At 36.4% G+C, this 22769-nt stretch overlaps 1 protein-coding gene across 9 annotated transcripts in view; it reads left to right on the forward strand.

Annotated features, from left to right (window-relative positions):
- LOC117216701 (potassium/sodium hyperpolarization-activated cyclic nucleotide-gated channel 2) overlaps nt 1-22769 on the forward strand; it is a 218896-nt gene that overhangs the window by 179275 nt on the left and 16852 nt on the right. For 4 of the 9 annotated variants that reach the window (XM_033463635.1, XM_033463634.1, XM_033463636.1 and 1 more), the window contains 3 exons: nt 55-198; nt 8554-8628; nt 13862-13969. In XM_033463635.1, the coding sequence (XP_033319526.1) occupies nt 55-198; nt 8554-8628; nt 13862-13969 (327 nt within the window). The remainder of the gene's footprint in view (nt 1-54; nt 199-8553; nt 8629-13861; nt 13970-22769) is intronic. The other 5 variants (XM_033463638.1, XM_033463639.1, XM_033463641.1 and 2 more) reach the window with 3 other exon arrangements.

The raw sequence follows: 22769 nt of genomic DNA on the forward strand, positions 1-22769 counted from the left end.
GATGGGCCGCGTAGAGAGCCAACGTTCTCATAGGATAATCGTCTAAATCGTCAGTTTCAGGACTTTAGCGAGTCCTTCCAGATCCTGCATGCTGGCCGTGCTCTCAGGATCCTCAGGCTTGCGAAACTGTTGTCGCTGGTTAGGTTACTACGATTGTCAAGACTGGTGCGGTATGTCTCGCAATGGGAAGAGGTCTATGTGAGTGTTTACCATTGTTTCTTATACCAAGCACCGTATATATATATCTTTTTTTTCATTTGATATTCTATTTATATATATATATAGTATATATATATACATACATATATATATACACCTCATATAATATACCCACAGCTCGTGTGATCCTTGTACAAAAATATGAAAGAAACCAAGCGTCTCGTCGTCGTGTCTTTTATTTGTCAGTTTCAACAAGTGACTGACTCTTTCTTTTGTCTCTATATATATGTATATATATATAGAGACAATGTTATATATCTATATTTATTTATTTTTTACCTTTACAACCTCCCTATCTGGCCGCGCTGTCTGTCTGTACAGCTTTGCGTCGCCGTTCGTTGCAATGTTTCCTTTTTATCTACGACGATGATGGGGCCTGGCTGGTCCCTCGTGGTTTCCATTCTTTTTTCATACGCGTGCAAGTACGTATACCGTGTATACGTTTGATGCCACATGTACCACACGGTCAGTTTTTGGAACTGTCTGCATTTACAGAGCATCAATTCCGTGTTTTGTCGCAGAATATATGATATATGTAAGAAAGTATATAATATATCATTCTCGTTCATCACGGGATGGTAAAAAAAAAAGAGAAAAACTGAAGGTAAATAAAAAAAAAATTAAAGGAGCTCGATGCAAGTCTCTGCATACGTTGTGTGTCCAAAGGCAGTGGTCTGATGTTATACAATACATACATACATACATTTATACATGTGCATAGGTATAGGCTTATGAAAAAATTCATAAATATTCTTAATAGAGAACAATAAAATTATGTGATACGAGAAACAGAATGGACGTGACCGATCGAGTCAGGAGAAGTTCTCACACCAGTGGTGGATCTCCTTTCGTTACTTCCACGGACAGTCCCACAAACTTTTTCTCAGCCGGTCTGCCCACGTGTCTGGGTCGAGGTGAACTACGTCTCGTTTACAGCAAAGGCGAAAAAGCTTCGCCTCGACCAATTAATTCCGAATTTTATATGGGTAGAATTTTCGTCGGGACCAGTATCCAGGCTCTCCCGTCTGTTTTTCTTTTTGTTCTTTTAGTTTTTTCTTTTTTTTTCTTTGGTTCTGATTTTCGTTAGGCGACAGATTGAGCGAAACACAGCGAGGCCGCGTGTCTGTCTTCCACCATTGCGGAGAATCCCTCGGAAAACAAACTTCTTACACTAAAAACACATAAAAAGACACATACACGTATATAATCATACACATCTCCGTCTGCTCGTTATGTATGTTTATTATACCAATTTACAGCGTCTCCGCGGCTCTTACTCAATCGCAAATGTCTCCATCATTTCCGTGAAAGAAAGTCTGTAAAAAATCGTTCGTGTCTCTTCCTATGACGCGATTACCACTTGTACAATGACCTGTTTTATGATCTCTTACTTGCGTCGGTGTGTGACATTGTTATAATAATGTCTTCTTCGATTTAAATGTTATTTAATGTTGATATGACTAATCGATGTTGTTTCGAGCGTTGTTCGAATTGGATCGTGCATATTTATACATTTATGAAAAATTTAAATCTATAAAGTGAATAGAATGCACATAACGTATAGTAAGTTCCATCCTTTTCGTTGTGCTCGTAAGAATATGAATATCCATAAATGTCCTCGGTCTTCTAATTTATTTTATAAATAAATTTATTCACTTTCATTTAAACTAAAATTTGATAGAATTATACAGTGGTTTATTTTTAGAACGTTGAAAGTCTGAGAAAAGTTCTAAGTATTATGTGAAAATTAAAAGACTAAAAAATCGATGACAATAGTGACAATGTTAGACATTAGCAATTCTTAACACGAAATATTGATTTATCAAATTTTGACAATTAATCTCTTCGGACTTTCAAATAGGACATTTCACATGTCTGCTTTTCAATGTTTAAGAAATTATTCTAGTCGCTTAAGGTCATCACCATAATGATGTTTCACGAATTTATTTATTAATTTTCATAAAAAATATTTAGAATCATGCATCTCGACAAGCGAGACAATTCTTCCAAGTGCCTAACGATAAGAACATTTCATAACTGTTCCAATCTCTGAGCAGTCAACGCCTTATACGTAATTGCTTTTCACAGACGCTCGGAACTTCCAAGTCTTCCAAGTATCAATTTAACCAAACTCCCTTAATAATTTTCCTCAGATCTCCCAATCTCGAACAAAGATGATATTTCTCTAATTATATAACTCTTAACTCATTCTTTAATTTCGACGATATACGAACACGAGAAATTTCTCTAATATGTACAAGTGGCACGTGAGAAGAGTCCAATTTTATATAAAATCACACACACACACATACTCACACACTCACTCACTCACTCACTCACTCACTCACTTACTCACTCACTCACTCACACACGTGCATGAGAGCTGACGAGGGCAGGCCGTGAATTTCGGTACAGAAACATATATCGTTGATATATTTCCGTCGAAGACGGTTTCTCGAGTGTGTTTCCGGTCGAATAGGCGTTCTCGCGAGGGTGTTCCACCGGCCAGATCGTGTCTCGTTAGCGATAGGTAAGTAGTTTCTCTCTTCGAGCGGAATTCCTCCTCTGGCTCGATCTTCCATGATCCACGCGTATGTATGTGTATGTGCATTAAAGCAATATACTCTCGATTATTCGTACGCGAATTATTTTTATACGACTGTCCTGAGCATCTGGCCACGAGAGAGAGAGAATCGTGTTCCCAAGCCAGACGCGCACGATGGAAATTCGGATCGTTTCCTCTGTGAATTTTAAAATGGGTCGAGGAAGCGTTCTCTCCAATTCGTTCGATCGGATCTTGGCGTAACACGCCACTATTGTGTTGCTCAGTAAGTTCTGTCTTTCTTTTTTTCTTTTTTTTTCTCTCTCTTCTGCGACTCATCTGCATGAAACACGCGAATAATCTTGTCGTAACTGAGAAATTACATTATAAGATATATACACATATTTTGAAGTTATGCTCAATACACTTTTATATATGAAAACTCTATTACGGCAGAGTTTATTCGTACTATAAGCCACGTATTAACACATTACGTACAAGTAACAGCTCCATAATAAGCAGTACACTGAGAAAACTAACTAAAGAGACTAATGCGATTCCACGAGACAGGACACTTTATAGCTGCGACCAAGAAGAAAACGAAACTTTCACATTGATCAGAAATCATTGAGAAAGCACTCGTTCGTTCATTAGACAAGGCAAAACTATGCAATGTTTCGCACGTGGTACGTAATGGGTTAAGTTAAAACGGGGAAAACGTAAAGATGATGAAATATATCGTGGAATGTGTCAGCGAGAGGATATACATGGAGGATGTGTCGAAGGATCTAGCCGAGGACCTGCTCGAACATAACTGTCACACTTTTTACCCTTTTATATATTTTCCTTCTCTTCCTTTTTATATATACAGTAATTCACGAAAGTATTTGGACACCTATCATAGGAAATTTTTGTAAATATATTACGTGTATTATACAAAACTTTTTTCTTATAATGAGACGCGACTGTTATGGTTATAGTGGTAGAATTTGGAATCTGAGAATGTATAATGTATATAGAAATTATAAGACATATAAATTAGTATATAGCATGAACAGTTGCCTTATAATTAGTGTTAAAAGTGATCCCATTAAATACGGAAACTTATTAATAGAACGAATGTTGTGTCTGTTTAAATCATTCAAATAATTTCGCAACCATAACGAAGTGTATTTCTGCAATAAATATTACGTAACTGCTATGTACATTTTCAAATTTCTTTCAAACTTTACCAATGTGATCATGTCGTGTGTCATAAAAAAGTTTCTGCAAAAACATTCGTAATATGTTCGAAAAAAGTTTCCACAAGTATTGGACACTTAGCATAGAATACTTGTGTGTCTGTATCATGCGTGTTATGAAAACATTTTGAAATTTCATTAGCACTGTAATGAGACACGAATATTATGATTACATTGATCAAATCTAAGAATGTACATATATGTATAGAAATTACAAGATATTTATTGCAGGCATATATTCGATAAAAAATTAGTAATGTTCATTAATATAACGAATAATTGTCTATTTAAATACTTTTATGGTCTCTGCAAAATGAATTGTACTAAACAACTTATAATTTCTATATATATATTCATATTTCTTTTAGACTTTATCACACAGATATAGTCATTCTATAGGGTCTCATTACAGTGTTAATGAAATTTCAAAATGTTTCATATAACATATAATATATTCATAAAAGGTGTGTACAAGTGTTCGAATATTTTTGTGAGCCACTGTATAAAGGACACGTCTCGGTATTTATATTCATGTATGATTTTTTAAGAGTCCTTTCTGTGTCAGTTTGATTGTATCTTGCCTTTAGCGTGAGCCGTGGCGCAACGAACAGACCAACGAATCAATCAGGCTTTCCGTCCAATCTCGAAAGAGCAACCTTTTTTCTAATCACCGTAATTATACTCTGAATGTTACTTGCGCTTGTGTTTGAGAACGTCTTGTTGCCTCCCTCTGTGCTTTTGTTTTATCTATCCCTAATCTTTTTTCCGTTCTGTTCGACGAGAGCCAGAATTCGTCGAGGCGAGCTTGTGTCGCGTGGTTCAATCATCGCTCCAATCACCGTCAGTCTCAGAAGACCCTAATCTTGTTAGTTCAAACAGAATGTTCAGGTTAGGAAAATTGTGTCGCAATCGGAAGGCCGATGATATCGCGGTGATTTTCTCGTGTTTGATGTCTTTTTCTCTCTTTCTTTTTTTCTTTCGAATCGTCGTGATTCCGATGTTAAAAGGATTCATGTGCTTTTAATCTTGCCTAAGGGAGATTTTGAAATAGTTCAAGGTACGTGGATTGTAATAAATCTTGGATTCTAAATTTTCGATATTATTATTATTATGTATATTGAGTTTTGTATAATTTCAATGTGGTATATGAAAGATTCTATTATTTAAAAATTCTAAAACCCTGAAGAATCCTAAGGTTCTTAGAGGTCTTAGAATTCTAAAAAGGGATACTAAAATCCAAGAAAACCTAAAATTCTAAAAAACTCGTGACGTCAACAAAAATGTCTCAAAATCTTTAAATAACAAAACAGTCTAGATTCTACAGTCTAATTTGTACAGTCTGAAGTTGAAATGTTAACATAAATAGAGTGTGTCATAATTCGTGACGCAAGTGCATTCTATTCTAAATAAATCGAAATGATAAAATAACCTTTCCTCGTATTTGTTATATCTAAAATACAAATATAGTAGCAATTTATAACGGAAACAATTACATAAAATGACAGACATAAATGTCAGAGTACGCGATTGAATTTCAAAGTTATATTTCTGGGAAACGAAGCTCCATGCAACAAAAAATTATTCTTCAATTTCAATTTATTTCGAGCCATGGAATCTACCGTACTCGCTTTATGCCACGAATTCTCTGTGAATTCTATATAAATCTCTCTTTCGTTAAATTTTAATTTACTTTCCAAATATTTATTTTAGATTTTATTTAAGTATATAATATTGAAAAAATTAAAAGTACACGAAACCTCTAACATCTTTAAACTTCGTAACGAAAAATTATTTGAGATTGATTGCCCGGATCATCCGTTATAAGATTCGATGAAGGATCAAAGCGAGATCAGTTTTGAGTTAGAAAATCGAGGAAATAAGGGACCGGTAATTTCCTTAATTGACGTCCTTCGTACTATCACGGTATTAAAATCGGATATTCTTCGACCATCTCAGCTCATCTCACAACTTCGGTTTTAACGAGCACGATTATAAGGAACGCAGGAAATTGCTGACTGCGGTTGCTACTATCGGTGATCAAATCATCTACATATTCAAAAAAGACGTGAATAATTGAAACACCAATCTCATCATTAGCCATCATCTGCATCGTTCGACGATATTGGACACCTGTAGTAAGCTTAATTCTTGATGTTTCAATAAGAAAAAGCTTCTTTAGATTTGTTTTCTATTTCGATTGAAATTATCTTCAAGTAATTTACATAAAATAATAAAATAATTTAATCGTGTGTGAGAAGTTCGTGTTCCAAAAGAATTGATTGAAAATTGCAGAATTTTCGTTATTTACTACGATATGAAACAAATTGCCGAATAGTCAATACATAAATTGTCGAAACACGAATATTATTTCTATTCTATTGAATTCCTTTCTATGATTTAAAAGTTAGAAATTGCAGGATATAAAAGTATTCCAGAATCTTCATGAATTGTAAAAATTTGTGAATTGCAAATTATCGAATATCTAAAACAGTTCTACAGATGTCCTCAATCATAGATTGATATCATTGGATCGTAGATAACCACAACATTGCATTTTAAATGAAATTTTTGGATCAGATTTATATTTATAAATTTTATTTAGATCACGTTCAACTTTATAATATTTAATTTGAATTCTATATCTTATTGTATAAAATACAGAGCGAAAATTAAGAAGAAATGTTCCAAAATTAAGTAACTTGACTCAAATTATTATGAATGGTATACGATCCAACGATACCATTTTTACCATCGTTAAATAAAATATTATCATTAACAAATTATATAATACATTATACACATTATTACTAATAATATTAACTATCATTGATTATCGTTTCATCAAAAGATCCATATACCATCGTCCAAAATTTCTAGAATAATATTCGAAAACGTTGACCCATTTTCGTTTCTGTTAGTTCGCCGAAAATGCAAGCGTTCCGCGAAAACGTCAGATTGTTCTGACACGTCGTTTCTCTGAAGATCATGCGATTTCGCGGAGTTAGTCCCGCAGAGCGGAAAATGTTCCGGAGAAAGCCGATCACCAGACCGTTTCCACGAAAGATTCTTCCGTGTATCTTGGTCATGCAGCAGCATTGGTGGATTAGCTAAAAATAGCACGTGTAATGATACACTGCACACTTGGGCGTACTTAAAACTGATTTATATCAACGTTCCAGTTCAGTTACCCTAGGGATTAACTTCAGATTTAGACCCTAGACTCTGATTTGCGGCAAATGGTCCAGCCACGATAGATTCACGGTCGTACGGGTGTTACTCGATCCTCCGAAGTTTGATTTATTAGTTTGAAAGCGAATATACGATGAATGGAATGAATGAAATCCATCGAACATAGGTTTTTTATTGACTGTAGTTTTCAAATGTGAATTCATAGTCGAACTTGACTTGTAATTTAACGAGGAGGTTTACCATAATTTCTTCTTTTTTTTCGTTCTAGTAGTTCTTAGAATATTGTGTGGAGAATACGATTTTTATACGCTTTTGTACTTTTAATTTCTCTGTCACAACTTGTCAATTTTATTCATCGTAACATTCGGAATTATATTTACAAATGAATATTCCAAGTCTCGTTTAAAATTAAAAATTATGTATTTTAAATTATATCGAAACAATTTTTTAATTCTAGATTATGATATCGTGGTACAATATATACATGCTATGATCGATTATTGTCAACCGATTACAAATTGTAAACCAAATGTTGAATCAACAAGAAAAAAACAAGAATCAACGAGGATTATCTAACTGGGCCATAAACTCTGTTATTCCGTAGTCTACAGTATTTGATTATACTTATTTTATTACTGACTGTATCATCACACAATCAGTTAGTGCCAGTCTTGAGTATCTCGGGACTAATACGAGACTAGACTAACTAGAACGAGCTAAATATTACAAATTTTCTATTATTATTATTATAATCCTTAGAACTCTGCAGTTATAATTAATTAATTATCAAATAAACTATCATCATTTATGAAACAAACAATCAATTGTTTCATGTTTAAAGAGCCAAAAACCATACAGTCTTCTATATTCCAATGAGTGATATAAGAAGTAATCTTCTTTTTTACAACCTCAAACTTATAATTAGTTACTATCTGATACATTTTTGTCAGAAGAAACTTGTAAATTTATCCTCCGCGTTCTTGAAACAAGCGTTAGATAAATAAAATGAGAAGCAAAAAATGAAAAAAAGGAGTGTAATTAAAGGCAATTTGTCCTTTATAGTACAATTGGTCTTGGATAATTTTTCTAATTTTCGGTACAGTCTAGTCTTGAAAGTGCCGGGACCAATTCCAGACTGGACCATCACTACCGTGAAAAATCTACGAACTGTACACACGAAAACCAACGAAAGAAACCAAAAATAATCTCTGCATAGCGAGGGACCTCGCGAACTCTTCCCAACACATCCAAGACACGCAGAACAACACTTCAAAAAAAAAAAAAGAAAAACAACTAAAAAAATATTTAAAAAATCCAAGTAGTAGGCGTATTGCGAGAACACGTTTCCGAATGGGTTTGCAGATCCCCCTTTATCAACAGCCGGAGAGGCACTACGAGCGTCGGGCGACACCGCCCCAACCAGACCGAACCAGCAAGGTGTGCCTGCCTAGTAACCCCGAAACCAAGGCCAAATGCCCTTTCTTGATTCAAGCGTTCGTTAACTTAAAACTTAATGTTTCTACGTATAAATATAAATACATATATACATATATATATATATACGTTAGATCATTACTAATATTATCTACTTATATATATACATATATATATAGTAAATTTTTGTTACGGTTACTGATTATCGTTACGATGTTTATTATGACCGTTTTTTACGATTGATTGATTATTCGTTGTCGTTTGGTTTGGAAGTTCCTATATATTATCATAGAGAGAACGTGCATAGTCTTGCCGTGTGATCTTCATTTTTTATTTTTCTTTTTTTTTTCTTCATTTGTTCTGTTCAGTCTCAGTATCGAAGGATACTGTTTTGATACACCATACACCACGCCTTAATGATACATACGTACATACATATACAGAGTTATACACAAGCATATATATATATACAGAGTTTTAGATCCCGATTTTCTAAAAGAAAGCGAAGCCGATCAAGAGCTTTCTTACGCAGCGTGGCTGTATCGTGATCGATTTCTTATTTATTTTTATCCTTTGATTTCTGTTTTTTTTTCTCATTTATCTTGTACATGTATATTTCGTTTCTTGGTTTGTTTCCTTGTTTTTTTAGTTTCGTTTCTTAGAGATCGATGTTGTTGCACGATGACATAGAGGTGTGAGATGACGAATGAAATATTATAGAGGATAGAGAAATTTCGTTCTGTTCGTTTCTGTGTCTGTGTCTTGCATCGTGACAGATTACTTGACATGCGCCCGATGTTTCATAGTACATACGAATTTAATTAAACCGTCGAGAGCGAAGTGTCTCGTTCTGTGGATCGTTCGAAAACGTGGTAGAAAGCGTCGAGAGGCAAACTTGAGAGAATCTCCGAGTCAGAGATATCCACCTTAGACATTGAAGAAGCCTCTATTCCCGTTTCAATTTTCGTGAAACAAGCTCTTGATCCGGCTAGCACATAGTCCCGTAGTCCCGACAATACTAAGTGTCACATGGATCATGTAGAATCCCAAATTGACAGTCGAATTAAATTTTAAAAACAACGAACACGAATCCAGACACAAAGTATCCATGTTACACTGACTAGCTCGATCCTTGTGAAAGTTCTTAGGAACGATTTGGTATGACATGTTGTCATGTATATTTTTTTCTGCCGAATTTTGTTGGAAAAATCCCTTCAACCGTTAGGTACTAACGTGCGTTTCGTTTTTAATATATAGTCACTGAGTCGTGTCGAATACTGGGCATCTCAACAAGCAATTTCAATGTTTCTCGATACGATCTCGATGATATTGGTTCTTCATTTTGGATCGTCATCGTGTCTCTGTGTTCCAATTGCATAACTTTTCAAACTGAAGTGACTATATAACGAGGTGCGCATGTATATCGACCATGTGGATCGATAGTCGTTAATGTTTGTTTCATATGGAGAACGAGTTCTGCATATAGAGAGAAAGTGAAACAGAAAACGAGAGTATGCATGTAATTGTATCTATTTCGTGATGTATCATGAAGCTAACGATGATGATAGCTGAACCAAGCACGCAGTAGACACGATGATAATTAAGAATCAAGAATTCTCTTCAACTTTAAAAAAACGAAAATTTTTTTCTTCGATAACGAACGAGTTACGTATGAAAAGCTAAGTAAAAAGAGGAAAGAAAGGACGACGGAATGAAAAGAAAAGAAAAGAAAAGAGAAAAATTTCGATCCATTCCCGAACAAAAGACTCAGGATAATAGGGAAATACTGTCTGAGGTATTCGACACGACACGCTATCCACATGGCTGCTCTACAGACGAGAAAGTTGGTTGGATTGACCGTAGGTCTGCCTGTGAGTGTTAGGTGTATATTAACCCTATTTGCCCGACATTTTTTTGGCGATGTGCCCGTGTTCAGTGTGCTCCTACGTTTTATTCTTCCATTCAGCCCTATATATCATCCCTATGTCATCCCAAGAACCACTCGATCTACGCCATTTGGTACGGAGACGAATTTTTCTCTGATCCAGTTGCGTCTCGTTCCCACATTTGCGTTTTGCTTGCTGTTCTATGTCGTTTAAATGCCTGATTTTTCCAGAGTTTAGACATTTCTAAACGTATTTTGTTCTCCTTGATTCCTTCGTCGTCCACTTTCGTCTCCCTTGTCGTGTTGTTTCAGTTTCATTGGCATTTTTGTTCGCTGTTGTCTCCGCCTGTTCAAGTAGGAAAAGGCAACGATAGACAGACGCGTCGACGAATTAATGTTTCCATTATAGATTAGTAGAAATTTTACTCTGGTCGCTATATCATACTTCTTTTAGTCTGGACGAAGAAGCAGCATGCGGGTGTACTCGACGATCGATCTCCTCGGCTGTGGTCTGTATATTTGAACAAACAGTTGCACCCCGATACTCGAAACAGTTGTCCCGACCTATCTGTTGTTTTTCTCGCTTGGCAAAGTGTATTTATCGATGTATCGTTCGTTTGTTCTTTATTTCCATGGTTGCTCCTCCCGTTGTTTTACGAAGTTCTGCCTGTTTCATGAGAATGCAGTAAGTAGATGACAGAGATCGTTCGTTGTTCAACCGAACACGATAGAATAGCACCGATTCTCGTCTTTTCGTGTCGTGTATCGTCGTGTCGACCTCGTCATCGCGAAAAAGAACCAGAAGAAGCAATCTTGAAGAGTCTCGTTTTCAACACTGAAGACTCGAATCTTACAAATGCACAGAAGGATACGAGGAGACATCTATTCGCATTTATAAGCAAACGGAAAATTTTACTTTAAAAGATATTTGAGAATATGTTTTAATTTATTAGTCGAGGATATTTAAATAATATCCTCTGTTAAATAAATTGAAATTCGAAGAAATTTTGATTTACATCCAAATTTTTCGACGACCACCCGATAGTGTCAGTTTAAATTCAATTTCCAAGTGGTGATCAGTAACGTGGTACGCCGGTTTTCCAGCTACTCAAAAACCCTGATCGAAATTGGATCTTAGAGAACGATTAATCATAGCTGTCGCAGAGGAGTGATAAATTGCGAGAGATTCGCGCAAGTCTGTTTTCGTTCGTTGATTTCCACTCCGTCGAGACACAACCAGACGGAGAAACACGATGACCGTTGTTTCTGTAATTTTCTGCACCCTTTCGAACGGGGGTTTTAATCCGTCCGCTCAGCCGCTGCGGTTAATAGGGGCGAAGAAACGAGAACAGATCTCGTCGGACTCTAATAAATCATTCGATCGGTATCGTTCTTTGTTCCTGTGTTTCTTTCATTTAATCGTATTCTGTGATGGTTCTATTTTATTGCTCGATGTTTTTCGTTTGTCATAGTATTACTCGTGGAATATCATCAACAGTCACTTTGGTAATACAAATGGAGGCACAAAGAAAGTTCTGAACTGTATGTACAAGGAAATAAATCTGTACAGAGTCTAACTGGTTGTGAAACGATATTTCTTAATTTATACGCTGGTAACTGATTTTCGTTTATTACGCACAAATGTCTGGCAATGAGACGCGGGATCCGACCGAATTATTTTATGGATCGAGTAATAGAAAAATCCAGAAATTTGTGCTAATAAAAAATTTGAACAGATGTCAACCAATTCTGTTCGACACCTTTCAATTATTGCGATGAATCTTATTGTCCTTCTACCTTTTACTCGATCCTTTCGCTCCTTTTAACAAGATATACCAATATTCGTACACTTTTTTATTTTCTCAAGCAAAATTCAGCAAACATATTGCCTTGTGTCGAAACGTCTTTGAACTTTATCGATGAAAAAAATCTACGATCGATAATGCCATCGAGGAAAGAAAAACCGAAAATCGTCAGATTTCCTCGCTTCGTCACGAGAGCTCCTCACTGATTGAAGTAACTCTCCAATTTTGTACAACGTTGCTACTAACCTGCTAAACGAAGGCAAAAGAAGTAAAAAAAGAAATAACAATCGATCTCTCGAGCCTTTTATTACGAGCTTTGACAAGAAACTGCGGCTTCACGCTTGGCGCGACTGCTGCAACGAAAGCTTTGATATTAACGAATGGCTTCTTGACTCTTACTTCTCTTTAACTCACGAACTCATTAACTCTCTCTTTTTATTAATTATTATACATTTATTCCTCTTCTTATTATTATCATTCTTATTATTATTATTTCCATTATTATTATTAATTACTATTATTATGTGCTGTTTACGGTCAATCTGTTCATCATTTGTTCTCCACGTCGTAATTTTAATCCACACTATTGCGTCAATCCATCATCTCGTCTTGCACTCCAAGTTTGATATGATACCACCGATCACAAGAAACAAAAAATGGGAAGAAAAAATATAGTGTATAAGAAAAGAACACATATAGACGAACGAACGAATGAACACGAAACACCCATGTTTTAACTACAACACGATTTTTTATTTATCTTCTTTCCCTTTTCTAATCGACGATATCGTACGTCTACGTACGACTACACAGTGTTCGAGAAGAGGATGGACGATCGGAAACATATTCACCCCTCGATCGATCGATCGATTCATTCATTCACGAATGGACATAAATACTTTTCGACGATGATTCGTACACGTAACGAACGATCAACTAACAATGAGAAAACCTTAAGCGTAGTCCTGCTATGAATAAACTTGGAGAAAATGAAAGGTCGCGCGTTGTTCTCGTGGATCGGTGTATCGATCACGATCTATGCTGACAAGTGCATAGATACGCACGAATCATAATTGAAATAAGCAAATGACGAGTGGATCTCGATGTTACATTTTTTAGGAACAGCGTCGTTCTACTTGTGTCTTCCACCTTCCTCCTTTTCTCGACGGAAAGCGTTTCTTTCACGGAATACGTTTTGCTCGACGAGAGAACAAAAAGAAAGAACGAAACGAACGAAACCGACAGTGTGCAAAGGAAAAAAAGAAAGGCAAGAAGAAAAGAAGGAAAAGGAAAGGAAAGGAAAGAAAGAAAGAAAACAAAAGGAAAGAAAGAAAAAAAGAAAGAAGAAAGAACAAGGAACTCGAATACCTAAACCGATCTTACTCCTTCTATTTTCTGTTTCCTCTCTTTTTCTCTTTTTCCCCTCACTATCTTGTCTATTTCTATATTTTCTGTCTTTCTCTACCTCTTTATTACGAATCTTCTTGATAACCTGGCCCTTTTCTTACTATACGTCTTGCTATGTCCCGCTTTCTTTTGTTTCTAGATATTGCAGAACCTACAAAAAAAACGCACTGAGCGGAGGGGGCGCCTAAGTTCTGACAATATGAGTAAAAAGAAGTCCGGTTTCAGCAAAAGCGACCTTATTTTTAAGGTAACCCGCCCTAACGAATGCGCGAGCTCTCGTCCGCTCGAGGTTCGCGATCGTGTTCGTCGAACCCGCCTCGAGACCACCTTGGGTCCCGTTTTCACGAGACTCGAGCGAACCACGCCGACTCTGTCCGCCCTGTGTTCTTCTCGCAAAACCAAAATGCCAAGAAATAAAGGAATTTCTAGCGAAGAATATCCTTAAATAAATATATTACGATAAATATCTCGTTTCGTAAATATTTGATGAAACAGGGAATCGGATGAGTTTACAAAAAGTACATATAGCCAGTTCCCATGAAAACGAACTGGATAATTCAGGGTTGATTTGTCAGGCGAATAAGTAAACGGAATGAGAGGGCATGAACAGAGGAGAAAAAGGAGAGTCAGCAGTGTGTCGTTCGATCGATGTCTCGCGAAGAACAGGAAGAGCGATCACGAGGAGGCTGGACGCAGGAGCTGTACGCTGATTGGCTCGTTGGTTTATTACAAACATTCGCTTCTACTATCCGCCGCATTATACATTACATATTACCCGCAGCAATAGGCTATGCTTCTTATACATTCACCATCGGCACCCGCCTAGCGATGAGAAAGTACCAAAGTGTATTTTTATTCCTGCAAATATATATCTATATATATATACATAGATATATACATACAATATATTGTGTGTGACATTACTATATATGTATATATACTTTGGAGAAATTTCATCGACCAAACCCAAGTTGTGAAAAACAAAAAAGTGATATAGAAGAAATATATATATATATATATAGATAACGAGAAAAATATGTAAAAAAAACGCCCTATTCTCGAAGTAGTCAGAGCTGATTTTCTCTCTGACTCGTTTTCGAGACGATCCGTCATCTCGTTGTCGAAGTTGGCGAGTTATTCGTTCCCATGCGCGAAATCAACGAAAAGAGAAACAATAGAAAAAAAAATGAAATAGGAATGGTAAATAAAATACTCGACTATCGTGAAGAAGCAGACGTCTCCACGTCTAGATGCAATCGTCTACTCGTGGATCCTTCCTCTCTCTTTCACTCGACCATCTCTTTGTCTCATCCACTTGGTTTTTGTCGTGTTTTAATATATATGTTTCCTTCTACTTCTCCGCTTTTCCATCCTTCGCGATTTTTTACAGAGAAAAAAGAAACCGAAAGTATTTGTCTTATTTCTTTCCGCCTGGATAGAAATAATTTATCTGTCTCTATTTCTCTCTGCTCTCGCGATCTCCTTCCTATCCAGCAAACAACCAAATCGTCACACGGCATGTGTGTTCCATTAGGACTTTCTCAACGCTTCCCAGACGACCCTCTAGTTCCATGGAACGATTGATCCGACGAGCCGGAAGAACAGATGGCCGCACTCTTTGCTACGATACCAAAAGCCACTGTCCACGCACTGTCTCTTGAAACGCTTTTTTTATCGCTAGACGGTGTGCACGATCCTTTGGAAACGAACGCACGTTGATTGGGCGTCCCTTCTCTGTCGCTTTGTTGCAAATCGCACACTGTTGTCCGCTGTTAGCGATGGGCGGTCGACTCTCTGCCCCGGGTTTTCGCGAGACTCTCCCTTGCTCGAATTGCTTTCGATGTTTTCGGGGACGTTGGGGATCCGGGGGATACGGTGTAAGTCTCTAAACGGGGTCACGAAAAATTCCGAAGAGTTTTAAGGAACCGTAAGACCTTCATTTACTATGGAATATTTCACTCATTTTATGTTAGGTTTAAAACTGATCGAAATATTAATTAACGATATCTCTTCAAAAATCCTGCAAAATTAGCAAAAACGTAACTGTGGTGACTGGTTATAGTTACAGAGTTCGACGAATTTGGAGAAAACGTAGATGATAAAGAAAGTAGTGGTAGCAGTAGAAGGTAGAAGGAAAAATCGTCATCTTTTGCTTGGAGTAAGCTAACGTTGTATTTAAGTGTACCGAATTCATGTTGTATCTTCACCATGTAATTAGCACTTTCTTTTCAGATGTATTGAAACGTGTGGTTAATAAGTAGGTAACATTAACACAAATATTCAAATATAAGTATTTAAAGAAAAATTTAAAAATCGATATTTCTCTTTGTGAATGTAAATAGCACTCGAACTGAGAATTAATTAAGAATTGTTTCAGCAAATCACGTTCTGCCACGGTGATTAATAAATAAATAACATTGGAACAAATATTCTTTGCAACTGTATTACAATTAGAAAATTGATATTTGTCTTAATGAATCTAAATAACGCTCATACTGAGAACTAATTAAAAATTCTTTCAGTAAATCGCATTTTATCATAATGATCAACAACTAGATACCGTTAAGAGAAATATTCTTTGTAACTTTATAATAATCAACTAAGAAATTTCATATTTGTCTTAATGAATTCAAACAGTACACAGACGGAGAACTAATTAAGAATTCTTTCAGTAAATCACGTTGTACCGTGAACTAATCAGTTTTGTACTTTCTGTAAGTATCTTTCTATTCTAACTTAAGTATCTTACAAATGAAAACTAGAAAAATCAGAAATTATCTCTTTCGTACCTATAAGTATCTCTTCGTAGGACAAACCATATTAAGCGGTGTTTAATTTGTAATTTGAAATTAAAAGCTATTCTAAGAACACGGCTAACGTCTTTGAAGGCTCTTGTCTAAACTTTTCATAGACTAGAAGCGTTCGAAGCGATTCGACATTCGCAATTACGCGTTCAATAGCGATTCGAGAACGTGTCAAGCCGATCGTCACAGCTAATCGACTTGAGAATCTACCCCCGGAGAGAACCACCCACCCCCGGTGTCCCCCGCCTCCCAGCATTTATACGAGGCGCATCGCTGCTCTTTTTTTCTAGATGACTAACGAAAACGGAAATGAAACGAACCAGAAAAAGGAAAGGGGATAACAATTAGGGCGCATTGTATGAGAGTAGAGAGCTCGCTACCCCTGCCGCTGCTCTGCGAACCGACCTTCACCATTTTTCGCCTCCTCTCTCTGTTTCCCACACACCCCCTTCAGCCTCTGTTGCTTCTCAGCCAAGAAAACAGAATATATGTGCACCCCTTTGTGATACTGGCTGGCTATCTGTTTTGTGGCTGCAAGCAGGCGCAAAGAAATAGAAAAGGTCATAGTGAAAAGAACATATAGAAAAATTAAAAAAACAATATAGAAAAAAAATGCAGAAAAAAAGAAACGGTAGCGAGAGGAAGAGGTGGCTTGCTTCTCGTTGCTTAGAGCCTGGCTTCTTTGCCGCTTTATGATTATTTGACTTGGCAGCTGGCGTTTCTTTTACGTTCTCTGTCTCTCGCTCTGTTCCTGTCTATCCCCTTCTGTCTATCACTTTTTCGTTTTGTTTCATTTCTTCCTTTTTGCTTTTCCGTTTCGCGCATCTTTTTTCTTTCTCTTTTCTTTTATTTTTGTCCGTCAGTTTATCACGTCCCTTTATTCTTTCCCTCTTTTTCTTCTTTTTGGCTTTTTGTTTCAATCGGTTCTGCTTTTGTCATTTTGTCTCCCTCGAATTTTTGGTTTCGTTCTTTCGTTCTTACCGGTGTGTCCATCGCGATATAGCCGTCTGAACGTCCTGGAGAACGTTCAGCCCCGATTGATGATCGGTCGTCCTCCTCGATTACCCCATCGTCTCAATGCCTCAGTTTTATTTTTGTTCCCTCGTTCGTTTGTTCGACCCTTGTCCCTCGATTCTTTTTCCATTTTTTCTTTCTCCTCGTCCTTTCTTTCGGTTTGTTCAGTTGTCGTTGCGTTGTTTCTTTTTTGTGTCATTCCTTGGTTTCTGTGTACTTTAAATTTTGTTGATTAGTAACGCTGTTGCCACACCTGTACGCGGCGCGCGCGCGCGTCCACCAGCACGCCACTTTCGACGTGATCGAGGCGCGCCCTGTGTCAAACACGCGCACGCGTCGCGTACTTGTACAATATACAATAACCGCCATATCGTTACTTGTACTTTTGACCATTGATGACCATTTAGCTGTTCATTTATTACCGTGAAGAGTTGTGTTACGACAAACGCTTTCGTCTTTTTTAAATGGACTTGTGACTGTCTCTTGTAGAACAGAAGGTTGGATGTTCAGTTTTAATTCAATGTATATGTATATGTATATCGTTCCTTTGTTCGTTTGTGTCTCGTTATCTTTTTCCTTTTTTCTTTTGTTTTCTGAATGATTCAAACCATGCGTATGCATATCCACTATGCGCGCGCTCCCATGCGTGAATAGTATATACGTGTAAATAATTACACGCGCATTATTATACACACATGTGTATATCTCACGTTGTGTAACGCAACAAAATGCAACGAATAAACTAAAGAAAAATAAAAAAGAAGAAGAAGAAAAAAAGCGACAAATCGCGATATTCTCTGGTCGTGTGCCGTTGTGTGTCCACGTGTCCACGTCCACGTGTCTCTACGTCGTGTGTAGCGCGCGCGCGCGTGTGCGCGTATGTGTACCGCATGAACCATATATGATGTTTGTTAGTTTGTTCCTTTGTTTCGTTTGTTTTAATGCCAGGTAATGTATTGAAACTAGTTGTGGTCTAGCAGTAAGTTTTTTCATCGCCCTGTTTTTTTTTTACCCGTACTTTGTCCAGTAGGCGCAGAGAACAATACACTGTGACTTGTCACAGCCATCATGTATAACATATCACCAAAATAATAACGACACGCGCCGTTTCCATTCTACCAGCCGTTAGTTAGCCGGATTCTGTACGCTTGTATGTCGAGATCGAATGACGATTTCTGAATTCCTTCGGAGTTCGGGGATTACAACGAAGCATTACGGAACATTACGCACGTCATGATGGTATACACGCGTTGTACCGTTGCTTCTTGCCGTATCGAACAATCGGACGGACGACAAGCGAAACCGAAGTTTCGGCATTCCTTTGATCAAACAAACGTTACCGGACACGATTCCCATCGCCATTCGATTTCGTGTTCGATGATACACGCACCGTGATTGCCCGATATTCAGACAACCGCGGTTTTGATATAATGGAGGTATTCGTTGCTGTTCTGTCGTCTCGTTATTGAGACCTATGTAGGCATTGACACACGCTATCTGTGAAATCAACGGTTGTCTCGCAACGAAATTATGCTATGACCATCCCAAGGAAAACGTATTTTTATGGTTTCTATATTAAATTCTATTACAGTGTTTTAATGGCTTGGCATTGATAAAAGATTTCGAATTGGTCAGTTCTGTTTGTTTATTATAAGGAAGTTTCGTTACGTACATTACTACAATATGTATTATGGTTCGTAGAAAGAAATATTCATTTCTATCGATTATAAAAGCGTAGATCCTATTAAAAAGGTTACATATTAAAATGTAGTACTGCTTCTTTCACGTGACATTACAAGTATTTTGAACAGAAAAATAAGTATTTTTAGTATATAGGTATTAAATTAGTGAAATACCATATTATATTTTTTATGTAATATTGTGAATGATTTGAATTGAAAGATATAAACTGTATTATCTCGAAAAGAAGAACAAAGAAAGAACGCTGCAAATTAATCTAATGTAGAAAAATATAAATGTAAGTAAATGATACCATTTTCTAAAGGAGAAAGGTTACAATATGATAAATTAATTGTTACGGACACATTTTTTTCACTGTAAATTCACTATAATAATGATAAGTACAAGTTTTCATTACGAATTAATGCTTTACAGTGATAAGCAGTAATGATGCTGACAATGGTATGGATACTATTTTCTTAAAAGAAAAATTTATGGTACTATGAATTATACATTTGTCGAAGCACGATGCTTGTGCACTTGACCACTTGTTTTCCAAGTGGTGTAATATCCCTTGCAAAAAGAGATTGATTACGTAGTATTACATCTTCTCTGAACAATATTGATCAAGTCGAATACATAACACTTCCAACGGAACTCAATCGATCACGTAGTACTACGTTTCTTGCATAGCAGAATCTGTTACGTAATTCAACATTCCTTGTAAATTGACATTGATCGTGTAGTACTATAGTCTTGAATAACACGAGGTGAATCATTGTCTACGCAATATCGTACATGGCTATGTATCTAAGAAACGTAATTATTAATCAGACAATCATAAATTGATAATGAACCATAAATAAATCAGAAATTTCTCGACAAGAAATAATTTATCAATCACATAATACGTGAGCTTTTTTGTAATCCCACCATAACACTACGTTATCCAATGATGCCAAACCAACTGCGAACAACCAAACACGTAATTTTCCGTTAAATGTCTAATAAAGTACTTTAAATTGTTAAATCACGTTGTATCGCGTTGTTTCGCAATTTTAATTGCAGCGTTCTATGTTATTATCAAACATCAATCAGAAATCATACGACCTGTAGTCATCTACATTGTACCTTTACACATAACCTACAAAGTGAAAAGATAAGATAATATAACTTGTTTCCTTTGTATCTATTCAAGTATTTCTGGAAACTAATACGTTTTATCATAAGAAAATTATTGTTGCTCGATGTATCACTACATATAAGAACATAACTTGTTTCAATAATAGTAACAATAATTTTCATAAACGATCATATACGATGCACATGTAACACTACCGAACGTGTAATTGGCTATGAAACAAAGAAATCAATCACAAAACCACGCGGTACTACAGTAAAATAACATACATTTACACTACAATAAAATCTCTACACAATTGCGAGTAATGCCATTTAACCATTACCCAACAATGAGACAAAGAGCACAATAACGCTATCTACATCCTTTCTTATCAGACGAAACCAAAATACCAAAAATAATCAGTGTCGCCATCTTCTACGAAGGAAGTGCGAAGCTTACTGCCAAGTCCCTATACCGTTTAACTTCCTGTATCTCGAGTTTCTCGCTTAATTCTCCCTATTGCAGTATTCTCGATTACCACAGATAGTGTGTCTCGATGCGATCTCCACTGTTACCAGGCGAAGATCGCCGCAAGTTTCGGAAAGGGGCCCGGAATTAGAGCAACAATAAGAGGACGATAACGTCGAACGTTCTTGGCTGAGTATCGGGCCGTTGGTGGCCTCTAAATTGGAAAAGTTGTGTCGAGATTGGTCATGGATTACGGGGTCAGAGATGATCGTTCTCCCCGCGATCGGGCTTCCTTTGGCACGCGCGCACGCGCGCGTTTTCGCCACAAGAAGAAACGGAAACACGCGAGCGTGCGCGTTACGTGTGCTGTACATACACACGATACGCACATCATCGAACCCCTGAAACCGATCCTTAGACTTTAGACCCTGGATCGATTTGGAGGCCGCGGAGGGCACTCTCGATGGGATTTTAGAGAGCCAAATTAATTGCCAACTAGATTTCTAAAAATGCTCTTTTTTTACTCTTTTTTTTCTATTGCTAGTTTTTCCTTGTTTTTTCTTTTTTTTAGTTCGATTCCAGGTCACTGGATTGCGGGGAAAGATCAAACGAATTTTTTGAAGAACGATAAGTGCTCGTTTGTACAGCAGAACTTGATTTATCTGTTTACTGATGAAATTTGTGCCACTTCGTAAAAATCTTGACGGTGTTCTGGTACTCGTCCGGGTTAATTGGTTTAATTTTTTCTATGCGGCTCCATGGGTACACTTTTTTAAGCTTCGGTGATGATTCGATGAAATTTTTAAGAACTTGTTAGACTGATCGATGATCGGTTGTTAATTACCTTGGCGATTAAATATTTAAATAGAAAATTGAATTTGCAATAGCAATAGGTTAATTGTTAGAGAAATTTCATTGTGACATTGTAATATAAATCAAGGTTTTTTAATCCTTAGCATATTAAAGTGGTATTATCGAAGTTCTATGCCAAAAGAGATTCAATGATCCTATGCTTTCTTTTATCGTTATGCTAATTCGTATTATCGAAGCTTCGTCATAACTATAGGCGCATTGAAGTTGGTCAAAATATTAGTAGAACTTGTGAATATTATTAAATAGAAATGTTTATTTTGACTGTCGCATTCACATACTCAGTGTGTGATAAATAATAACGTTGTAAATAAATTTACGATGTTAAATATCATAGCTTCAATTAAATTTGAAAGTCTTTCTATCTGTGTTTACAAGAACATTCTTTATATGTCGTATAATCTAAAAATGAAAAAATTTGCAAGTTAGCTTTAACGAAAAAAGATCTAACAATTACAAATGACAATTTTCTTGCACATTGACTTTTAAAAATCAATTGAGTAGCATCACACGTAAATTCCGTTATCGTAACTTCGTTTATTTCTGATTTCAAATTAAATTAAATTGTATAGCTATAGTTAAAGATATGTAAGTTTTCAGATACGTTCGAGTGATAGTGCAAGTTCCATTATCAGGATTATCGTTTTATTCGCGAGCCAATATATAATAACGGTGTTCAATGACGTAAAGACGTACATAGTTCCTAAGAAATATTTAATAACACACTCGCTCTTATTTATTCTGACGCAAATACGCAATCGTTTTACTGTTAGTTACTAAACAAAACAAAAAGAAGAAAACTAACAAACGACAGCACTTCTCTTGGAGTTTTTTAACATTTATGCAAACGTTATTTCAGATGTTATTTTGTCTATGCTTACTTACTGCTATTTGTGAATGAAACATAGGTATAGAAAAATCATGTACAATATATTTGGCAAAAGTATTAAGAAGTTATTAATAAGTAAAAATTAAGAAAATATTTATTGAGGTCCGTAAGTAAGTCCACGCCTTTGTATGCTAAGGATTACGTTCTACGAACAAAAACTTCAGGAAGTTTGTCAAACGTGACGATGAAATATTTTTAT

This window comes from Bombus bifarius, unplaced genomic scaffold (genome assembly GCF_011952205.1).
Source record: "Bombus bifarius isolate JDL3187 unplaced genomic scaffold, Bbif_JDL3187 scf7180000007973, whole genome shotgun sequence".
NCBI lineage: Eukaryota > Metazoa > Arthropoda > Insecta > Hymenoptera > Apidae > Bombus > Bombus bifarius.